Raw genomic sequence first — 20,781 nt, 5'->3', positions numbered from 1 at the left:
AGCAGAAGTTCCTTATTCTAGTACATTAAACCTTTACCCTCGAAAACACTCAAAGTCAAACTATTTCAAACAGACAGTGGCTATAACTCACATTCTTATTCAGATCAATTATGGTTACAAAGTGATTATATCATCTAATCAATTACATGAACGCTTAAGTTTTAAGAGCACAGATGTCATCTTTAGGTGACATGTCTTGCAGTCCAAATCCTCAAGAAGCCCCATACAAAGAAATGAAAAGTATTTTACAAGCTATTCCATCCTGATCTTCCTCTATCTGATGATCAGTATTTGAATTAAATTAGGAGAGGGAGAGTTGGGGAGAGAGAGAGGGGGAGAAAGAGAGAGAGGGAGAGAGGAGAGAAGCTGTCAGGTGGGTTTATTTTCCCAAAAGGTTCCTAAGTCCTTGTCATGATGCAGCTACCTGTCTTTGAAAACGTGCAGACAGCAGTAGCTCCTCCCTCATACTAAAACAACAAACACCATTCACCGCCCAGTTCCTCCACGCTCACGAACCCCCTCCGCTTACGCATACTGCATTCCTGTTGCAAAATGGTAGATGCCGTTGCAAAAATCCATGGGGAAATAGGGCAAGACCATTCCTAATCTCAATACATTTTGGCGTTCCTGCTCGCATTCCACGACCAAAGTATTATAATTGCAATACTGTACGATCATCATCCCCCCCCCCCAAAAAAAAATAGTTTTCCTGAAGTAGAGGCTATTTTCTTTGATGTTGATGGGATATTTAGATGTGAGGAACACCCCTCCCATCCCTATGGAAGTTGTTCCTTCCTACCGCCATGTTGGATGGATGTATCGATGTTGCAGCTGGAGTTCCGAATGAAAGTTTAGAATTTGTTCTCTGCAAATATTGGGATTCCCATGGTTTCTTTGAGGCCCTAAGGACACGTTGAGGTTTTTATCCAACGACTGGGATCCAGAAATACATCGTATGTTCAGGCCTCCGCTTTGGAGACAACCAAATAAGATGGTCCGGTTGCAGGCCATGGCAACCAAAGCCTGCATGGATTGTATGTAATCGTCTACTCCTTATCTAGGGTAGAACACTTTATATTATTACTTTAGATAATTATTTCCGAACATGAATAGCCATCCGCCCCGGCGAGTTGCAAATGTCGGCTCTATTCTCCTGACTCCGCAAGAAAACGAATGCCTTTTCAACTACCTGGGGAGGAAATCCATTGTAAGTTGTCTTGTTTACGACCATATACAGTCTCAGGTTCAACTGCAATTTTATATCCCTTTTCTTTTTTTGCAATGGAATTAGATTCGTTGTCTGTAACAGATGTTTTCCCTACATGTTCCTATATGGGGTAAGGATGGCAGTAACCAGGCGATATAGGCGCATGACAGCTCAGCAGGTTTTTCGATGGCTTTGCTGGAGTGATGCAGGTCTGGGTCTTTGCCTGTCATGGATTTTGTTGGCAGTAAACGTGAATCTTTGTGCCACACCGTATTCATATTTTCCTGGCAGCAACCTAGGACGAGATGCTACGTCGCTCTCAGTATGCGGTGCATGCATATACCTCGCGATTAATAATGCCGAAACAATGTTGCCATATTGACATACAATCCACTCGGACGCCAGCTACATTAGTTTCACGCCGGACTGTGTTATTAAATTATGACAGTTCACTTTCACATTCAATGCATTGACTTTTCAACCGGATGTCGCATTGCAGGCACTGCGCATGTGTGCACTACTGTATTTTGGTTAAATTTGACAGTCAGTGCAACTTGCTTGGGCGAGCCCACAGCTCTTTTTTTGCATATTACCATATGATGCTTGAACAAGTACATTTTCCAAATCGGAAAGGGTAGTCCAATGTACCTGTGAAGTGTATATGCAAACTAAATGTATTGCTGGAATATGTTACTTCACATTTTACTTGCCATGTCCTCCTTTTTCCCTACTCTGGGAACCTACAGGATTTGATTACTTATGGTAGGTTTGTGACCTGTGTTACGATTAGGTGTGACATTGGAGTGAGAAGCCAAGCCAAATTCATATTTCCTCTTACACGGTCTCTGTGGCGACTAGGCAGAGATTGCAAACTGTGTCCATGGTGAAAAAGAATGGAGCTCTCGATTGTTTTGCTCTACGTGACGGAACCCTCATTGTTACCTGCTTAAAAATATCTAGCTGTACACTAGCTATTGACAGGTTTTGAACCGTGCTGGGCTGGTGGCCAACCCTGGTCCTGGAGGACTGAGGTGTGCAAAGACTGTTGTTCCAGCTCAGCACCGAGCCCGAACAGCCGTTGGAGGTCACTCTCTCATACCTGTCTTTTGACATCCTCTAACATCTGAACACAGCTAGTGTTTTGGCTCATACATTCATTATGTTCTTGAGTTAGCAGGTACCATTCAGGCTGTAAAGGCGTCTGTTTCCTGCTTGGTAACTATGAAAGTGATCCGCTGGAAATTTGGTTTTGAAAACATGCAATAAAACACCTCTTTCAAAGTGGGTCAAAGTCACTTCCGTAAGTAGCTGAACGCTGTGCACCAATCAGGTTGCCCCAGAAGTCTGTGCGTGAGCCCTGGTTTGGTCCTACTGCACCAGGGTTGACCACCAGTCCTTGACTAGCAATTGATTTGCATCACACTCACAAATTAACCCCCCCCCCCCCTTTATTTCCCTCCAGACTCTGTGCTCAGCAGTGGTCCAGGTGTATGGAGCAGACAGGAGCTCCTCCTGGGTGAAGAGGTGCTGTGGAGTAGCGTGTCTGATCAAGGACAACCCCCTGAGGTCATACTTCATTAGGGTGTTTGACATCAAGGTGTGTGTTTGTGTGCGTAGCTGAAGAAGCCTAATCTAGTTTAGGGTGTTTGACATCAAGGTGTGTGTTTGTGTGCGTAGCTGAAGAAGCCTAATCTAGTTTAGGGTGTTTGACATCAAGGTGTGTGTTTGTGTGCGTAGCTGAAGAAGCCTAACCTAGTTTAGCCTAATTATCGCAACCCTAGAGGCAACTGTCTTCCCCCAATCTATAAAAGTGGAGCTTTTATTATTTGTATGTGGTACTGACAGTTCACCTCAGTGTGGGGTGCTGATGGACATATTGTGTCAAATACATACAGTGAATATATTTTATACAGTGTCCTGCATAAGTAAACAGACAGCAAAGCATTTTTTATAAAAGTTTGGAGTGAAATCAAACAATTACTGTTAAGTTAAAGTAGAGGTTCTCAGCTTTTATTTAATGGTATTTGTGTACTTATTGGTTTCACCATTTAGATATAAATGAAACACTTTTTCTTCATAGCCCCCCTATTTCAGGGCAACAAATGTAATCAGACAGATTAATATAATGTCCAAATTAAGCAGTCATGTTTATTATTTGGTCTACAATCCTTTCATGCAATAACTGCCTGAAGTCTGCAACCAATGACCCCACCAGACACTGAGTATCTTCTCTGTTGATGCTCTGCCAGGCCTGAACTGCAGCCATCTTCAGTTGTTGTTTGTTTTGAGGTTTTTGTTTTTGCTGGGGGTTTTTCTTATCAGGAAATTAAATGCAGGTTCAATTGGATTTAAATCTAAAGATTGAATTGGCCAGTCAAGAACTTTCCACTTTTTGGCCCTGAAAAACTCCCTAGTTTTTGTTGCTGTATATTTTGGGTCATTGTCTTACTGTATGATGAAGCCATCCAATGAATTTGGAGGCATTTGTTTGTACTCAAGCAGACAAGATGCTTCTGTACAATTCAGATTACGTTCTGCTGCTGACGTCAGCAGTTACATTGCCCTCCATAAGTATTGGAAAGAGGAAGCATTTTGTCTTCTTTTAGCTCTATAGTCCAAACAGTTTGGATTTTAAATCCTACAATGACTGAGGTTAAATTAGAGATTTTCAGCTTTAATTCAGTGTCTTATTTTTTCCGATTTTATACATAGTCCCCCTATTTCAGAGTACCAAAAGTATTGGAAAATTGTCTCGACAGGTGTTTCTGGTTAGTCATGTGTGCAGGCATAGGAGAGCTGTCTATATCTAGCATTGATTCTAGGATTTGCATTTGCCTTTGGAGTCTGCTATTGGTGTCTGTCAACATGAGGACCAAAGAGACGTCAATGAAAGACAAAGAAGTCATTATGAGGCTGAAATATCAAAAAAAATCAATCAGAAACATAGCCAAAATCTACAGTGTTGCATTATTGAAAAAGAAAAAAAGCACTGGTGAGCTCAGCAATCGCAAACGGGCTGGTAGGCCAAGGAAGACTTCTACAGTGGATGAGCGAAGAATGAGCTCACCATAATTAAGAAATCCCAAAAAACTGTCCCACAGATCAAGAACACTTGTTGTTAATGGATCTGGTGTTAAACAGTGCCATCCTCAGGTGTGATTGCTTACTGGTTGCATGATGGTGTTGTGTGGAAGCAACAGTGGTAGGACACAGTTTCTGGCTGGACCCAAGGTTTCTCACCTCAGTAGTTGTTCCTATGATTGATTCCTATGCAAATCAGAGACCCTATAAAAACAAAGATATTAATATATTAACTGTTATCCTTGCATTAAGATGTACTCAGTTCAACTTATTGAGTGATTTGTTGATGACATTTTTGCATTTTAGCTAATTTTAAGAGTGGCACAGCAAAGGGTCTGAATACTTGAGGTATTTCTGTATTTCAATAGAATAAATTTGACGAAATTTACAGAAATTTCAAAAAACCTATTTTCGCTCTGTCATTCTGGGGTATTGTGTGTGGATTGATGATTGAAGTCTTTTAATTGATTCCATTTTAAATTGAGTCTATAATACAACAAAATGTGGAAAAAGTGAAGGGGTCTGAATACTTTCGGAAGGCACTGTAGCTAGTAAACAAACGCTGCCTGTGTTTACCTCAGGACAGTTTGTCTCAGTCTCCTGGTGCTTTATAAATACCTCCAGCCTGGAGAGCATAATAAAGAAGGTGGGCTTTGTTTGATTCCCAGCCGCAGCATTCCCAGCCGCAGCTCCACTTCTTTGTTTTCTGCAGCTTTCTTTTCATTCGCACAAACTTCTTCTGCGAATCTTCTAACACTACTGAACCACTTCAGCTCCACCTTTTTTTTCTTAACATTCTACTTGCAATCAGTCTAGTACATGATAATATTCATGTTATCTGTCCACAAGACCTTTTTCCACACAAATGATGTAATGGAACACTTGACTTATCAGAAAAAAAAAACCTGTCAAGTCAATTGTCCCATTACTTTTGGTGCCCTGAAATAGGGAGACTATGAATACAAAGTATGGTGACTATATGGACCTAAATACCCTCAAATAAAAACGGAGAATCTCTACTTTAGTAACTGTTTGCAAACTTTGGAGTATAGAGCCAAAAGAGAAAAAAAAAGAAAAGCTTTACTGTCCCATTACTTACGCAGGGCAATGTATATCTGTGTGTTAGTGTTAAAGGGTTAGTTCAATTATTTTCAACTTATAGTCAGATGGTTCCTTACCTTGAAAGTAGCCTGTGGGCTAGGAGAAACTGTAACTTTAGCCACTGCTAACACAAAAACAATGAGAGTGATTGGGGAACACAAAAAAAGTAACTTCCAACCAAGTCAGAGAGTTCATTTGAGGTCATGTGGACACAAATGTTGATTTCTTTCTGTTCTCCCAGCACTCCCATTAGTTTTTTGTTAGTGGTGGCTAAAGTTGAAGTTAGTAGCAGCTATTTAAACAACTCCTAGCCCATTAGACTATTTTAGAAGGTAGGGAACCATCCGACTATAAACATATTTAACGCTGTAACTAGTGTTTATTGTCCATACTAATTACCTTTACTCTGCAAACTCCTTCTATATTCTCTTCTTTCTCCTTCTAGACTTATATATTGACTCTGTTATTTATTTTTCCAGGAAGGGAAAACCATGTTTGAGCAGGAACTCTACAATAACTTCTCAATCAACAGCTCCCGATCGTACTTCATTTCATTTGCAGGAGATGTAAGTCATCTTTTTCTTTGTTTACTCCTGCGTCTGTTGGTACTTTTGATTGCCACTTTTCCATGTCAAAACATAATTCAGTGAAACTTACTATGTTTTAATGTGTTTTGGCTCATTATACTATAATTTATCATAATTCAGTGCACTTCTTTGGGTTTCAACTTCCACGCTTTGGAATTGTTTTTCAGAATTCATGCATGCCAATCAAGAGCAAGCTCAACTTTATGGACAGTGGTTTTAGAATACTTAATTGTGCTTTACTTTTTTTTTCCAGAACTGCCAAGTAGGCCTGAACTTTGCCAGCGAAGAAGAAGCCAAACGATTCAGAGCTGCAGTCAACGACCTACTCGGCCGGCGACAACGCAAAACGGGTAACTATGGCTAAACTCAAAATGGTGGCCCCGCAGGCAGGCTCTACCTACTCTCCTTCTGCATCCGCAATGTCTCGACTGTGATCTTGAATCCTTCACCCCTGGACAGGGACAGGGAGGAACCACAGCTTTCAGTCCCTGCTACACTAACAAAACCAAGGGCCAAATCCAAACCCAAACCCAATAAGTGTCTAGGGATTGGTTTGGGATTGGGCTTCCGGTCTGTTTCTCCCCATCTTGCTGGTTGCTGTTGTAAACTTAGTGGTGTGTCTTTCTCTGGCTTCAGTGAAGACAGTGGCTCGTCTCTGTGCAGTAAAAGGCTGCAGCAGCTTTCCTGTCTGGCTTCCCTCCAGCTCTTTCTGTCCCTGCATGCTGGCCTTTGAAGTGAGCTGCTGTCTGCTGTGAGGAGGTTTCAATGGCAAGGGGGCGCAGGGAAAGGGGTACGGTACAGACAGCTAGCTTTCAGACTGCATTGTTCGTCCTCTCCTTCTTTCTTGTGTATGCTTGTTTCTTGGACTTGTATCAGTTGAACACTCTTCCTGATCGAAATGCAACCGACACCAAGGATCTGAATAGAAGTAGTATGTACCCTCTGGCTTGTGGTGGCCATCTTGGACAAAGGGGGCACAACTTCTATCTCAGTCTGTCCATCTGACTGCCATATACTAACTCACCACAGGCTTTCCAAACAATATGCTTGCCTTTCAGGTGGCTGGCCTCTCACACTCATATCTCTCTATCGCTCAAATGTAGATGTAGCCAGGGCTAGCGCCGATTGAATTGGCTTTCGGAATGATAATCCTGTTGATTTTGTTTTGCAGAAAAAAGACGAGACCCTCCAAATGGTATGTTATTACATTGATTTATACCACTTTTGATCCAGAGTTTAAACTCCAAATAATATCTTTGGTTTTTATTTCCTATCTGAAGGCATACATACGGTAGGACTTATCAGTTCCTTAAGTGAAATCAAGTGCAAACATTAAACGTGACACACAGACCTACACACATTTCTGATATGCAGGCATAGGAGTGAAATCAAAAGCAAGGGAGCGCGTTACGGTGACCAAATGTCCCACAGTGCAGGACAGTCACGCATTTTGGCCCTATGTCCCGCGTCCCAGAACCACACTATAATGTTTCACATTTTATAGAAAAATTATAAAAATATTATACAACAAAAGTGTAAATATATCATGTCGTAATCAGTTTTTGCACAGTAGGTGCGGGAAAGTGGAGCAATGCAAGAGGTGGCTACAGTTTCAATGTTCTCCATGGCAACTTGTTGTTGTTTCAATGTCCGTCTGCCGTATCTTTCCTCTAATTTTTCTGGTCTGCTGCATGCTAACTGGACTGGCAAAGGTAGTCATTAAGTGGTCGCAGCTAGACAGCATGTTGGAAATAGGACCTGCATGCTGCTCCCACGTGAATGATTGACCCACGTTAGGATATTTTTATAAAACAAAGATTCTGAAAATATATGCGGAGTCAACATTATGTAAAATTACCAAGAACTGCATGAAATTGGTTTGGAAAAAATTGCCTTTTATACTTATCATTATTCCCCTCAGGCTGAATTTTTATTGTTATTATTATTATTATTCCTATACAATGTCACTCCCACATTTGGGCTTTTTAGGTTTGGTCACCCTAGAGCGTGTGTACACACACACACACTGTTATTCCCTCACTCTGAGTATGACTAAGATGACACAGTAATTAAATGCTACCATTGCCTCAGGATTGATCTTTGCATTGGGAGGCCCATGTGTAAGCCACATGGATCTCTTTATGTGTGTGTTAAACTTCAAGCTCTCTCCCTTTAAATCAGCCTTGGCAGAGAGCATGTGTATTCACTTTGAGCTGAAGGTTTATAAAACACAATTTGAGATCTGTATCTACAGTGTCCCTATTCAATGGAGCTGTAACCTGGTCCCAGATCTGTATGTGCTTTAGGCAACTCCTCCATCGTGACAACAATAGTCAGAAGAGTTGGCTAAAGCACATACAGATTTGGGACGAGGCTATTAAGTCTATTTTTAGTTTTACAAATGGTCCAAAATGCTTAGGCCCTGTAGAGGGAATGTTCTACTCAATAAAAGGATATTCTTCGTGACATTTTAGTGTTGTTATTGACCATGAAACTAACAAGGCGACATATTAGCCCTACATTCGCCTCTTTGCTTTGGGAGATGTTTCCTTTTTTGCCTCCCTCCCCTCCCAAATATGCTCCTTTTTACTTTTTTACTTTGAATGTGAATACTGCTTTTGCAGAAAATAACTCAGATATTGCTATAACCCAATGGAAGACACTAGATATAGGAGTTCAATGATTGACGGTGTATAAGAATTGTGGCCAGTGAGTGTAATAAAGGGGGACGAACCACTTCGCAGTTAATTGTTGAAGTAGACAATAAGTCTACTTAATTGTAGTCATTTAGCAGACTATTTTTATCCAGGCAGGCACCACACATTCAGTTGAATGTGGCCGATACAGGAATCAAACCCACAATCCTGATGTTGACACTCGTTGTACCATTGAAGCTCCCTGTGAAATGGCAAGACAAGGCAAAAGTGTCTGAAATTGAGAGAGATATCAGTCATGCATTCATTTAGTCTTTGATAGCAGAGACTTCTAACATTTACTGGGAATCCAGGATTTGGATGGGGATTATTTGTGGATTACTGATTGTCAGATCCAGCTGTGTTTCGTGGAGATTATCTTATACCCAAGGACTGGGGCAGAACTGCCTGGACAGAGTGGCGTTTTGGCCAGAGCCATACATTGGGGAGAGTTTGGTAATTGTGGTTTCAATCAAAGGGGATTAGGGTCTGTCGTATTTAGCCAATGTCACATAATTCAGTTTGTTCCCTGGCTGCCATGTTGGTACCTCCTGGGGCAATATTGGCAGATTGTCTAATTTTCAAGAATGAAGTAGCTGAATCACTACAATTATAACTAAAGTCCAACTACTCTTCCTGCATGGATGAATGGAATGCTTAGAGGCAGCAACATGGTATCCAGTTCTAAAGTTGGCCAAACCTTCCATGCTGTACTGATGTCACATAAGACACACACACACACACACACACACCAGACAAATACTGGCCATGAACCAGTATGACTCTTTTCCAGTTGTGTTTGTCCACTGTTAAAGTCAGTAGCTCTTGGTTATTCCCTGGCCCAACACCCAGTCAGTTGGAGAGCCTTGCTCACCATGTTGTCTAAATGGAATGGAAATGTGTTGTACTATCATCCCAACAAGCCCATCCACTGACTATTGGTACAGTGGGTTGGAGTTGGAAGGTTGTTTGGTGCTGCTTGGATATACGATGGAGTTGGTGGATGGGCTTTATGTGACGCTGTCCTGCCTCTCTCCTTTTGAGGAAGAGGAGGAGAAGGAGAAGGGAGGCGTGGTGCTCGAGGAACCAAGCAGAACAAGATGGCGAAGAGACCAGGCTTACTGTAGGGAGCGTTGTTGGGCATAGTTGTGGTCAGTACTATTTACCAGTCACTCAGGGAATAGAGAGGTAAAGTAGTTTTGTCAAAATGTAGTCTGTGAACTTACTTCTGGTTCAAGCCAAAAATCCCCAGTCATTTGTCCCATCAGGACTTTTTCAAATAGCTAATATAATAATTGTTACGCAGGCGTACAGTTTCTTGTACGTTTTGTTTTCAGATTAACTAGCGTTCGGTTCTGGTAACCATTTCTCAATTATTTTATTTCAAGTTTGTTTCAAGTTTGTTTTTAAATGATATCAAAGAATTTGCTGTCTGAATGGAATTGACCCAAACTCTGTCATAGTTGTTAACCGCCCTGGAAAATGCTGGAAAATATTAACCTTTTTCACAGGGGCTGTGTCTACGGCTACAAGAGGACGATAAGTCAACCCGAGGACCCCAGTGTTCTCTGTTGTCTGTACACTGTGTTGAGATAAGCCTGTCTGGACCTTTTGGAAAATAAATGGAGAGACTGGTGTGTGTGTGTGTGTCTTTTAGCTGTGAGACAGCTACGATATCCCTGAAATGTCACCTGTTTGATTCAAATTCTCTAGATGTTTTTTGGAGATACAAATGTGATGCTGTTGTGTGTAGGACTGCCATGGCAGTTGAATATGCACATTTCTTGTGGTGTTTTTTTTGTGGCACAATCTGTGATTTTTTCTAACTGTTCAATAGTAATTTCAATACCCATTTATTCTCAAAGAATATGCAATAAATGCCTTATGAGTTTAGTACGTTATCATAACCCAAAGTTGTCATTTCATATCATGGACTGTTAATCCCTGCATCCAGATCTCAACAAGTGGCAGGTCAGCAGTTTGGCCGAAAAGCAAATGAAGGATTGCCCCTTTTAAGATGTTTAGATACATGGGTTGAATCATTAAAGCATGAATTCATCCGGTTTACTGTAATATACGTGGCTAAGAAATAAAAAAATGTACTAATTGTATTTAACATACTGCAATCGGATGAAGTTTGAACTATTGGACGAAAAAGTATTTATACCCTCCCCTTATTATTTTGTGAGTGAAACACTGCATACTACCTCTGAGGTTCCCAGCCCTGGTTGTAAGATACTGGTTCTAACAAGCCCTCTCCCTCCCTCCTGGTAGGCCCAGCTCTCCCCATGGCCACGGTGGACATAAAGAACCCAGAGATTAACAATGTGCGCTTCCACAACTCCCACCATCACCACCACCACCACCACCCACAGCAGCAGCAGCAGCCGCAGCAACAGCAGCAGCAGCAGCAGCCCTACCACCTCAACAACATGCTCAGCCACAGCAGCCTGAGCAAGAAGGAGAAGAAAGTCAAGGGCAAGAGGAAGAAGCTTACCAAGGCTGACATCGGCACCCCCAGCAACTTCCAGTGAGTGCCCACTAATGCCCATCAACGCACTTCAGAGTGAACATTCCTCATTCTCAACCTCTTAAGGAAGTGTATTCCTAGATTTTTTGAACTCAGTGTTTGTCTTTTTTACGAGCTTTAGGATTTGTTGATCCAGATTTATTGTTAAGGCTTGAGTTTGTACTGTACTGTCAAGTTGCGCAACATATTGAGTTTGCCACTCACGTTTGAGGGCATGCTTCATTGTGTCTTCAGACCCTCGTTCAATGACTCAATTGTTTGTGTGTGTGTGTATGTACTAGCATGTGTATGTCCTCACCCCTGTTTGTCCTGTGTTTCCTTCTTCAGGCACATTGGACACGTGGGCTGGGACCCAAACACAGGCTTTGATGTGAGTACCACAAGAGTCAAGAGGTGTTTGTGTGTGGATAGTCAATTATATTTGTGCATTGTGTTTTTTGTTTATAGATCATGGTACACATTTGTGAGTTGATCTCTATATATGTACAATAATAAAGGCACTAATCTATCTCCGTGTGGGTAAACCGGACCCTTCTTGGGCACACAATGGTAAACTGTGTGGTTGATGCATGATTGACCTGCACAATGGTCTCTTGTTGTATACAGCGCATACTTATCATACATTAGATTCTGTCATACAAGCCTCCCATGCAACCCAGAATATGCTATAAATGTCCTTGTCGCTCTTGTGATAGATTTTGGTTGATAAATCGTTTGAATACACCAATGTCAGTAACCTGGTCTCACTTTGATAATTGATAACTGTTTGTTCTGCCTTTTTTCTAAAAAGTTAATAGTTTGCGGTAACATATTTGTATAATTTCACTATACTCTTTGCTAATGGATAGTTGCCTAATGGTTAGATACCAGCAGATGTATACTCTCCAGTCCTACACAATGCACAAAACATGTTCCTCCATTAGTGTTTCGTAGGAATAATAATTTCATACACCATAGTCATATACACATGTTCATACAGAACCCCCCCCCCCCATCTCCAAACAACCAAGAAGCGGCAAACTGAATTTAAATCAATGATGTATACCAGTCACCAAATTACCCACTAAAGGATAAAAAGCAGTTTATTTACTGACAGTAATGACCATGACTAATTGGATCCAATTCTCTTGGTTATAATTATGCGTCTTTTTACTTGGCTAATTATGCATACCTAGGGATCACTCGCACTCTTTTCTTCTGAGTAAAGACATGAAAAGAACTGTGGAAAGAAATGGATTGAAGATATGGACAATCAGATTTTAATGTGCACAAAAGTTTTTAATAGGCCCTTTGGAGGCTGGCTAATGTGTTTCACACACAGACCTGGTGCAGGCAACCATGATTGTAATTCCACTCTTCATCCACAAGATGGCAGACTCAAACTGCCTTTGATAGAACAAATCACAGTAATTGGATGCTGTAGTATTTTTGAGTGTCGATGAATACGTACACTTCATCGAACTGCCATTGCATTATTTTTTGTACTGTGTATTTGTTACACTATCATTAAGGGAGAGTATTCTCTCTGGAGAGTTGAGCAAGAATTCATATGGTCATGTAAACCAATTTCATGATTTCAAAATTCAAAAGTGAGACATTGTTCTTCAGTGGCCATAGCCTTTAAACTAGTCCATTTGAATAAATCCAAGATCACTAGTCATGACTTCTTTGGTATCATAACTGTTCGCCTTTACTTTTGATATTGTTTTTTATGAATGTACTATTAGCCTTATGACTGAGGACTGAAGTCAAATGTAACTAAAATTGATTTGTCTTTCAGGTGTCATGACTATTTTTGACGTCTATAAGGACCTTTTGACAGCCATGTTTAAGTAATGTCCAAGAAATGTACATTTGGGCTTCCTGACTGTGTTTGGTCTGTGTCCCAGCTGAATAACCTGGACCCGGAGCTGAAGAACCTGTTTGACATGTGTGGCATCTCGGAGGCCCAGCTCAAAGACAAGGAGACGTCCAAGGTTATCTATGACTTCATTGAGAAGAAAGGAGGAGTAGAAGCCGTCAAGAACGAGCTCCGGAGACAAGGTGAGCTTACCTGAAACCAGACATCATACACACACACACACACACACACACACACACACACACACACACACACACACACATTGCTTCAACATCCTGGTTCATGTTGATTACCTTCAAATTTCGGGTACATGGTTGTAACATCTGTCAAACTTGGATGAACCTCAGTTGTTGCAGAATGTGCATTGGTAATACGCTATGAAAGTCTGTACCTCACAAAATGTAAACATTTGTCATCTTTGTAGACAGACGACACTGTTATGATTGCTAGCAAAAGCAAATCTGAGTGGTAGCTCACAAACGGTGAATATGTTTTGATTTGGCCCAAAGTTAAACTTGCAGGTATGTGCCACAGAGTTAAATTTCAAGCTGAAAATGGAAGATTAAGAACTACCAGCGTAGCAATGTTTCGGTTAGCATGTCTAAAGGTGTGGTATTCTATCTATTTTACTTTAAGCCTAAGTAAATTAAATATCATATATATTATATTATAATGCTCTAAGCAATCTAGTCTCTTAAACGAACCAGGCTGCGTGATGTGGTCAGTGAACTCTCTCTCTCTCTCTCTCTCTCTCTCATTCTGTTTCTATCTGTGCATGGCTCTCACAGTTGCATCTGTCACTCACTAAGATTGACAGCCTCCAACACTCCATAAAGTTGAGGGTGGCATTTTTGCCTCAGGTGTTGACTCTGAACTTTTACCTGCATGACCAGAAATAGCTAACAGTCTCGTGGTTTGGCTTTGTGAGGTACATCATAATACTTTTATTTGTACCTCAAAGATATTGGCACTTGTTTACAGTAGGTCAGTGTTTAAATTGGAATATTTGGAATGTACAGTGCCCTGCCTAAGTAATGGGACAGTGAAGCCTTTTTTTAATTTATTTTTTTGGCTATACACTCGGTTTGGATTTTAAATGAAAATCAATCAATTACTATGAGGTTAAAGTAGAAATTCTCAACTTTTATTTGATGGTATTTGTGTACCAATTGGTTTCACTGTTTCACCTGTTATTATGTCTGTTAGTTTTTCACATTTTAGCATTGTTAGAATTTCAAAATTACAAATAGACCGCCAACCTACCGCCAAGTAATTGGAACGTTTATTTCCCCCAATCGCAAATCTGCCTCTCCTCACTGATGATAATGCTACATTGCGCCAGACAAGAAGGTTTGTTTTCTGCAGGTGCCTGGCCTGGAAGTGTCTCACCAACAGGCTATTATTTAGGAGGACATGGGGAGATAAGAGCACGGATACCCTTCTCCCAACATCAGCCATGCCCCACACCAAAATTCTGTCATAAACATAGGCCCACTGTAACATACGCGCAATACCCAAAACAGACCCGGTCCGTATTAATTCCAAGAAATTTGAGCCGACCCGAACATAATTTGTTGAAGTATTGAAGCAGAAGGACCAGGAGGGGGGATAAGCGTGGATGAACAAATACGGATGCCATTGCGTAAAGGTGCATAGCCTGAGGGTATAATAGTATATATAATAATACAATATTATCAACAAATTACTTGTATCTGGTATGCATTTACGCATCTATTCCTGGTCACTTTTGCTTCACATTTATATTGTGCTTGTTTCTATGAAGCATTATTGTATATAATGCATAAGGATATTTGAAAAACACAAATTAGTCCCATTGCTTGGTCCTGAATTAAGATATTTACATTTCCCCTCTTCATCTCTGTAATTCATGTTATAATAAACTTGAATTTGCCAATCTATCTGATAAGACAAGCTGATAAGGCAAACCATCACAAACCTTTCTCTCTCTCATTTTTATTTTAGTGATTATTTGGAGGGAACACCAATAATGTCAGCACCCTCAGTAAATAATACCAACAGAAGGATGGATCTTTTGAAACATCGTTCACAGCTCTTGTCACCACCTTGTGGTGGCTTTCAGCAGCACTTCACACATCTTCACAACTTGTGTCTGATGCAGCAGTGGCATTGAGGTAGATCACCGTTGTAATGGCAGTATGAACCTTTTAAACACTGGCCTATTGTACGTCAATACATCACTTGTTTACAATGTAAACAGGAAGCATCCATGCATATTGGGGATGAGCCCTCACGGGCACACACAGCCACTATGGAATGTTATTCTCCAGCTTTTCAGATTCTCTCCTCGATTTTCTGTCATTGATTATGTAAGTCCAGTAAATAAGTTTTGTCATTTTAAACAGTAGCAGAAAAATAATTCAATTAAAGGGGCAATCTGGGATTTAAACAGTAACAGTATTCTCCCAGCCACTTTTTTTGCTTAACAGCTGAGAGAAATAGGGTTAACCAATGTGAAATACAAAGACGGAGCTATGGATGCAAGGACTGACCATCCATGAGATCAAAATGATAGTTTTAACCATGTTTTGAAGCTATACAGTATTTTGTTTACAAGCTATACAGTATTTTGTTTAATTAAACCACGCTTATATGTTGGATTTTGATGGATCTACCATTCCCAGATTGCCCCCTTTTAAGTTGATATCAGAAACAGCTGAAATATGAGTGGATATTTCCCCTCGTAGTCAAGGGAAGTATAACCAGCTATTTACTCATCCAACTACATTAAAAACTGTGAACTCGAGAATCAAGCATTGATTGGAGACTTGAGGGGTGAATGTAGATTTGGGTGCTAGAGTTTGACTGCTAGCTTGTTGCAGGGAGTTTTGTTTGTGTATTGGAGATATTTGGGATGGGAAGTTTGGGATGGCAGAGTTCTAACTACACTTTATCTTGGGATGTGGTGCAAGTTGATCTTCGTTAGTAATTTAATGGTAACTGTGTTACCCACCCGGCACTCACGGCATCCTTGTCATTTAAACTGCTGAATAAAACATGTTGACCATTTTGGTGACTTCTCTCTTCTTCCATTTCCTTTTTTTCTTTCCCTCTCTCAGCTCCACCGCCCCCTCCCTCCCGTGGCGGCCCCCCGCCCCCACCCCCACCCCACAGCTCAGGCCCCACTCCCCCTCCACCACCCCCATCCCGAGGGGGCCGGGGTGCCCCACCTCCCCCTCCGCCCTCACGCGCCCCCACCTCGGCCCCCCCGCCCCCACCCCCCTCCAGACCAGGGGCTCTGGGAGCCCCCCCTCCTCCTCCGCCCCCGACCAGGGGAGGTCATGGCGGCCACCACCACCAGCAGCAGCAACCACCGCCCCCCCCTCCACCCTCGCACGCCTCCCTGGCCCCTCAGGCCCCGCCACCACCTCCCCCTGCAACCCAGCCGTCATCAGGTGGTGGTGTGGGTGCACCCCCTCCACCTCCGCCTCCACCACCCCCACCGGGACCCCCGCCCCTGCCAGAGCTTGACGGTCTAGGAGGGGGGGATTCGCCCCACTCGCCCCCGGGCTCGGGGGGTAAGTCGGCCCTTCTGGATCAGATCCGGGGGGGTGCCCAGCTCAAGAAGGTGGAACAAATCAACAAGCCCCCAGCCACCACCGTGGGCCGGGACGCGCTCCTAGACCAGATACGCCAGGGCATGAAGCTCAAGACTGTGAGTAGCTGGAACCCATCACCACATGTAGTGTTGACATTAGTGTGGACATCACTGGATTAGTGCAATCTTGGTCCACATCATATTCACTGACTAAACTGTACAGATCCTACCCTACAAGGATTTCATATTCTATATTCCAGTGTTATATTCGATTTTTGCATATACAGTACATACAATATACAATATAGGCCTGGCAGAGCATCACCAAAGAAGATACGCACTGTCTGGTAGGGTCAATGGGTCGCAGGCTTCAGGCAGTTATTGTGTGCAAAGGATTGACAACCAAATACTAAACATGAGTGCTTCATTTGGACATTTGATGAACCTGTTCCCTTACTTACCCCGAGATAGAGGGACTATGCATAAAAAGTGTTTCTGAATGGTGAAACCAATATGTACACAAATATGAGAATCTCTACTTTAACCTCATAGTAATTGTCTGATTTCAAATCCAAATTTTTGGAGTGTAGAGCCAAATTTTTGGAGTGAGTGCTTCACTGTCCCATTACTTACGCACGTGCGTGCATGTGTGTCTATATAGTATATTCACTGACAGTTTGTGATGTATTTTCTGGTCTGTCTCTCTCAGGTCCCAGACGGCCCAGACTCCGGGTCCCCCACGCCGGCCCCCTCGGCGGGCATCGTTGGTGCGCTCATGGAGGTGATGCAGAAGAGGAGCAAAGCCATCCACTCCTCAGGTTGGCACCCACAGTCACCCCATTAACCTCCGCTTCACTTTTACACTTCAACCGGGCATAGCTGGCTAAATTGATGGCCAAGCCATCCTAGTAAGCCAATATTTAGCCATTGCTTAGTAACAACAGTTTCCACATACTGGCTAAAATGTGAGTTTCAGGTGTCCTTTCTGTTGTGTTGACAAGTCTTCTCCTATCCTTTTCCTAGATGACGATGAAGATGATGATGAGGATGAGGACTTTGAGGATGATGACGAATGGGACGACTAGTTAAGTCTCTCCTCCCCTTCTCCCTATAAACAACTGACACTAAAACTGTTCCTAGAATCTTCCAAAACATGACTAAAATTGTAATGTAAATGTTGTATGAATTTGCTGTATATTTATTGTTGCCTTTTTTTTGCTTTTGTTTTTTATTAATCTGTGCAATACCTCATTCATTTAATCTGTAAAGTTTTGTCACACATCCTCTGTAAAGTATCTGGTTACACTTTCCTGGGACTGTCTATCATAGAACGCACTTAACACTGTTAAAAGCACGACATAGTAAGGTTATAAACTGGCATAATTGATTAGGTTAGATGTGTCACACCTGTTAATGTTGATAAAAATGACTAGCTTAGCCTGACCACCGCTAGATGTGGCACAACAGTGCAAGGTAGCCTGTGGTAAGATAATATCAGGTGGACAATGTCACCTGCTATGCCATGCTTATGACAGCCTAAAGACAACAGTGGGTTTAAGTCGTACGGTGTCCCCCCTGGATTAACCGTGTGCAATTGTTGGGATATATTTGTATTGGTGTGTTCCTTTGAATGTTATGTTCCCACGTCCGTACAGAAAGGGAGATGTATGTATCGAAAAGGGCGGGATCCTCTTGTGTTGTAATCATTGGTTAATGCAAGATAACACTATTTTCTTACCCTACTTTTTCTGTACCTTCGATTTTCTTATTGAAATCTTAGCACAGTTATTTTTCATAACAAGTCCACTTATTAGAATGAGGCCCCAATTGACTCACGTTGATGTACTCGATGCTTGTGTGTTCGAGGATGTTATATTTTTGCACAAATTGGAAATGGAATTCACTACAATATAGAGTCATATTTGTGTTCCAATTAAGTGTGTTAGTGATGAGGAAAATAAGAGGCTAAATCATCCTGAGCTTATGCTGTCATTCATAGGCTCACAGCCCAGATGATGCTCTTCCTATTGCATCACGGAACTTCCATTGGTTAGAATCATGATTGACACTGTAATATACAGAAGACACACACACACACACACACACACACACACACACACTGAAATAAGCTCATTTGGGTATTGTGGTGGTCTGTCCATCTCTTTCTTTGTTACTTTGTGTATCTGGTTACAATTCCCAAACATATTATTCTCTCATTCCTGTTGAATTGAGCAGAATATTCATTAGCATCAGCATTAGCTATATGGTCAGTGTTCACATCAAGGCGCAGATTTCTAAATATCTTCTCCGTTTTGTTAAGCGAACCATTACTTTTATGGAATGATTCTGTAAATGCCTCCCTACAGAAGCAAATAATGAACCAAAATCGGCATTTGCAAGAATTAACAAGAGATGTTGGTTTGACTGTCATAAATGCTTTCAAGATGATGATAATGCCTGTGAAATTCCATTATACAGTATGTACTGTACAGAAAATAATGGATGCTGTTTTTGTCTGAATTTCTACCATCCTCCACTGAGGCTGTTGCTGCATTAAGAAACCATAATACTGACATCAAACCTTCAAAATGGTTTGGGAAAAAAGCAATGAAAATACTAAATTGTTTACTTAAATAAATGTTAATATTTACAGAGCCTGTGTCATGTTTTCCATTTTCAACGATATGACACCTGATCTGTTTGAGAAAACAACAACATGAATTTGGCCTTTATGGGCCGTGTAATAGTAGAGTTGTGTTCTCTTCCTCCTTTTATTGATTTCAGTCAAGTCTTGCGATACTCCAGCATACTTATAGCTATTGTACTAAAGAGCGGGTCTAGTGGCTGTACATTCTTTTGTCCTATTATACATGTCCTATTCTTTTTTCAATATGATACACAGATTCTCACTGTTTTAGTTCCGATGTTTATTTTAGCTTTGATCTATATAATAAGACATTACCTCATGTTTAAGTTGTTGCACATTCACATTCTTTAAAATGTTTTGATTGACAGAATAGCAATTATCTCTTTGTATCTCTTCACTAAACCCACTCTGCTCTATTCTAAGCATACAGAGTCCCATCCACCCTTTCCCTTCGTGTCAGACGTGCTACTGTCATAATGTGCCTCAATTTCTCATCGTGGGTTCCACTTATGTTCCGAGTGTAGGATTTCATTTTCCATAATAACATAATGTCCATATTTGACATTTAACTGACATTTCATTGAAAGGGCTTTTGATGATATGAACACGGGACAGTAATGAGGGGTCTCTCTCTCTCTGAGGTCATTCTATGAGAGATTCTCTTGAGGGAAAACATGTTTGCTTTGGACAGTTGCAAAATGAATTTAGGGAATTGGGAACGAGTCCAAGGCACTCACAAAGCAACTGGCCGGAATTAGAAGTGATTCAGTTACAGATATTGCTAACATTTTCAAATTTTGCTTGTTTTGGCCCCACAAGCCTAGATTTAGACAGTTTGTAGTTAAAATTTATTTTATGAACAGGTGTTTGATGGTGTGTGTTACAGACAATTTGGTAACACTAATGAACTCATAAAGCCAACTGCAGGCTCTATTCTCATAAGAATTACATAACACGTCATAAGGATTTTTATAATAAATAATGCCTGTTTTTGTCAAATCTAGATCTGTTTAGTTCAAGTGATTTGCCTCTAAGAACATTGATAAACCAGCTAATCTGGGGAATAATCCACTTGGACTTCTCCCCACCCTCTTAAAGTTAACATAATGTAGGTCTTCAGTAGTGAAATACCAATACTTTAATTGATAAATTGTACCCATCCATAATGCAATCTAACAGTTAGGGTACAGTTAATTTCACAGCACAAGAGAAACATATTTACATGTCACACACTGTAACAAAATACAATCATAAATGCAAAGAAATATGTCAATTCTGGTTGGAATTTTCCCAGTCATTAAGTTATAAGGTAATGCAATATAAACTCTCTCATTATTATCTCTGTTATTTTCATATTTAGGCCAAAAGTGGTAATAATGGTTAATCTCTTCAAAAGAAATACAGTATAAAGTGTGTGAGTGTTTGAGAACTGTTCTTGATCACGTTGCTGTTCTCTGAGCGACACCATCAAGATGGACACTGTGCGAGGTTCACCTG

At 41.2% G+C, this 20,781-nt stretch overlaps 1 protein-coding gene across 3 annotated transcripts; it reads left to right on the top strand.

The window, feature by feature from the left end:
- The first annotated feature begins 346 nt into the window (after window positions 1-346).
- Window positions 347-19,291, top strand: wasla (WASP like actin nucleation promoting factor a). 3 transcript variants are annotated; one of them, XM_083666873.1, is made up of 11 exons: window positions 347-1,207; window positions 2,670-2,773; window positions 5,869-5,955; window positions 6,230-6,326; window positions 7,148-7,171; window positions 10,944-11,199; window positions 11,527-11,569; window positions 13,089-13,242; window positions 16,159-16,754; window positions 17,347-17,455; window positions 17,661-19,291. In XM_083666873.1, the coding sequence occupies exons 1-11, from the start codon at window positions 1,174-1,176 to the stop codon at window positions 17,720-17,722; spliced, it is 1,566 nt and encodes a 521-aa protein (XP_083522999.1). In that variant the 5' UTR covers window positions 347-1,173; the 3' UTR covers window positions 17,723-19,291. The 3 variants fall into 3 exon arrangements, with proteins under 3 accessions (XP_083522999.1, XP_083522998.1, XP_083523000.1); XM_083666872.1 differs by having other exon boundaries at window positions 2,670-2,804; XM_083666874.1 differs by lacking the exon at window positions 2,670-2,773.
- The last annotated feature ends 1,490 nt before the right edge of the window (window positions 19,292-20,781 follow it).

Source organism: Argentina silus, assembly GCF_951799395.1.
Source record: "Argentina silus genome assembly, chromosome: 3".
In the NCBI taxonomy this organism is placed as follows: Eukaryota; Metazoa; Chordata; class Actinopteri; order Argentiniformes; family Argentinidae; genus Argentina; species Argentina silus.
Note: the sequence above shows the minus strand (reverse complement) of the source record. Positions and strands in the feature narration are given on the sequence as shown.

Bases quoted from the DNA above. Each gene is read 5' to 3' on its own strand.
- wasla (XM_083666872.1), top strand. From the start codon at position 1,106: ATGAATAGCCATCCGCCCCGGCGAGTTGCAAATGTCGGCTCTATTCTC. The intron at 1,208-2,669 runs GTAAGTTGTCTT...ATTTCCCTCCAG, and splicing joins ACCTGGGGAGGAAATCCATT to ACTCTGTGCTCAGCAGTGGT. The intron at 13,243-16,158 runs GTGAGCTTACCT...TCCCTCTCTCAG, and splicing joins GAACGAGCTCCGGAGACAAG to CTCCACCGCCCCCTCCCTCC.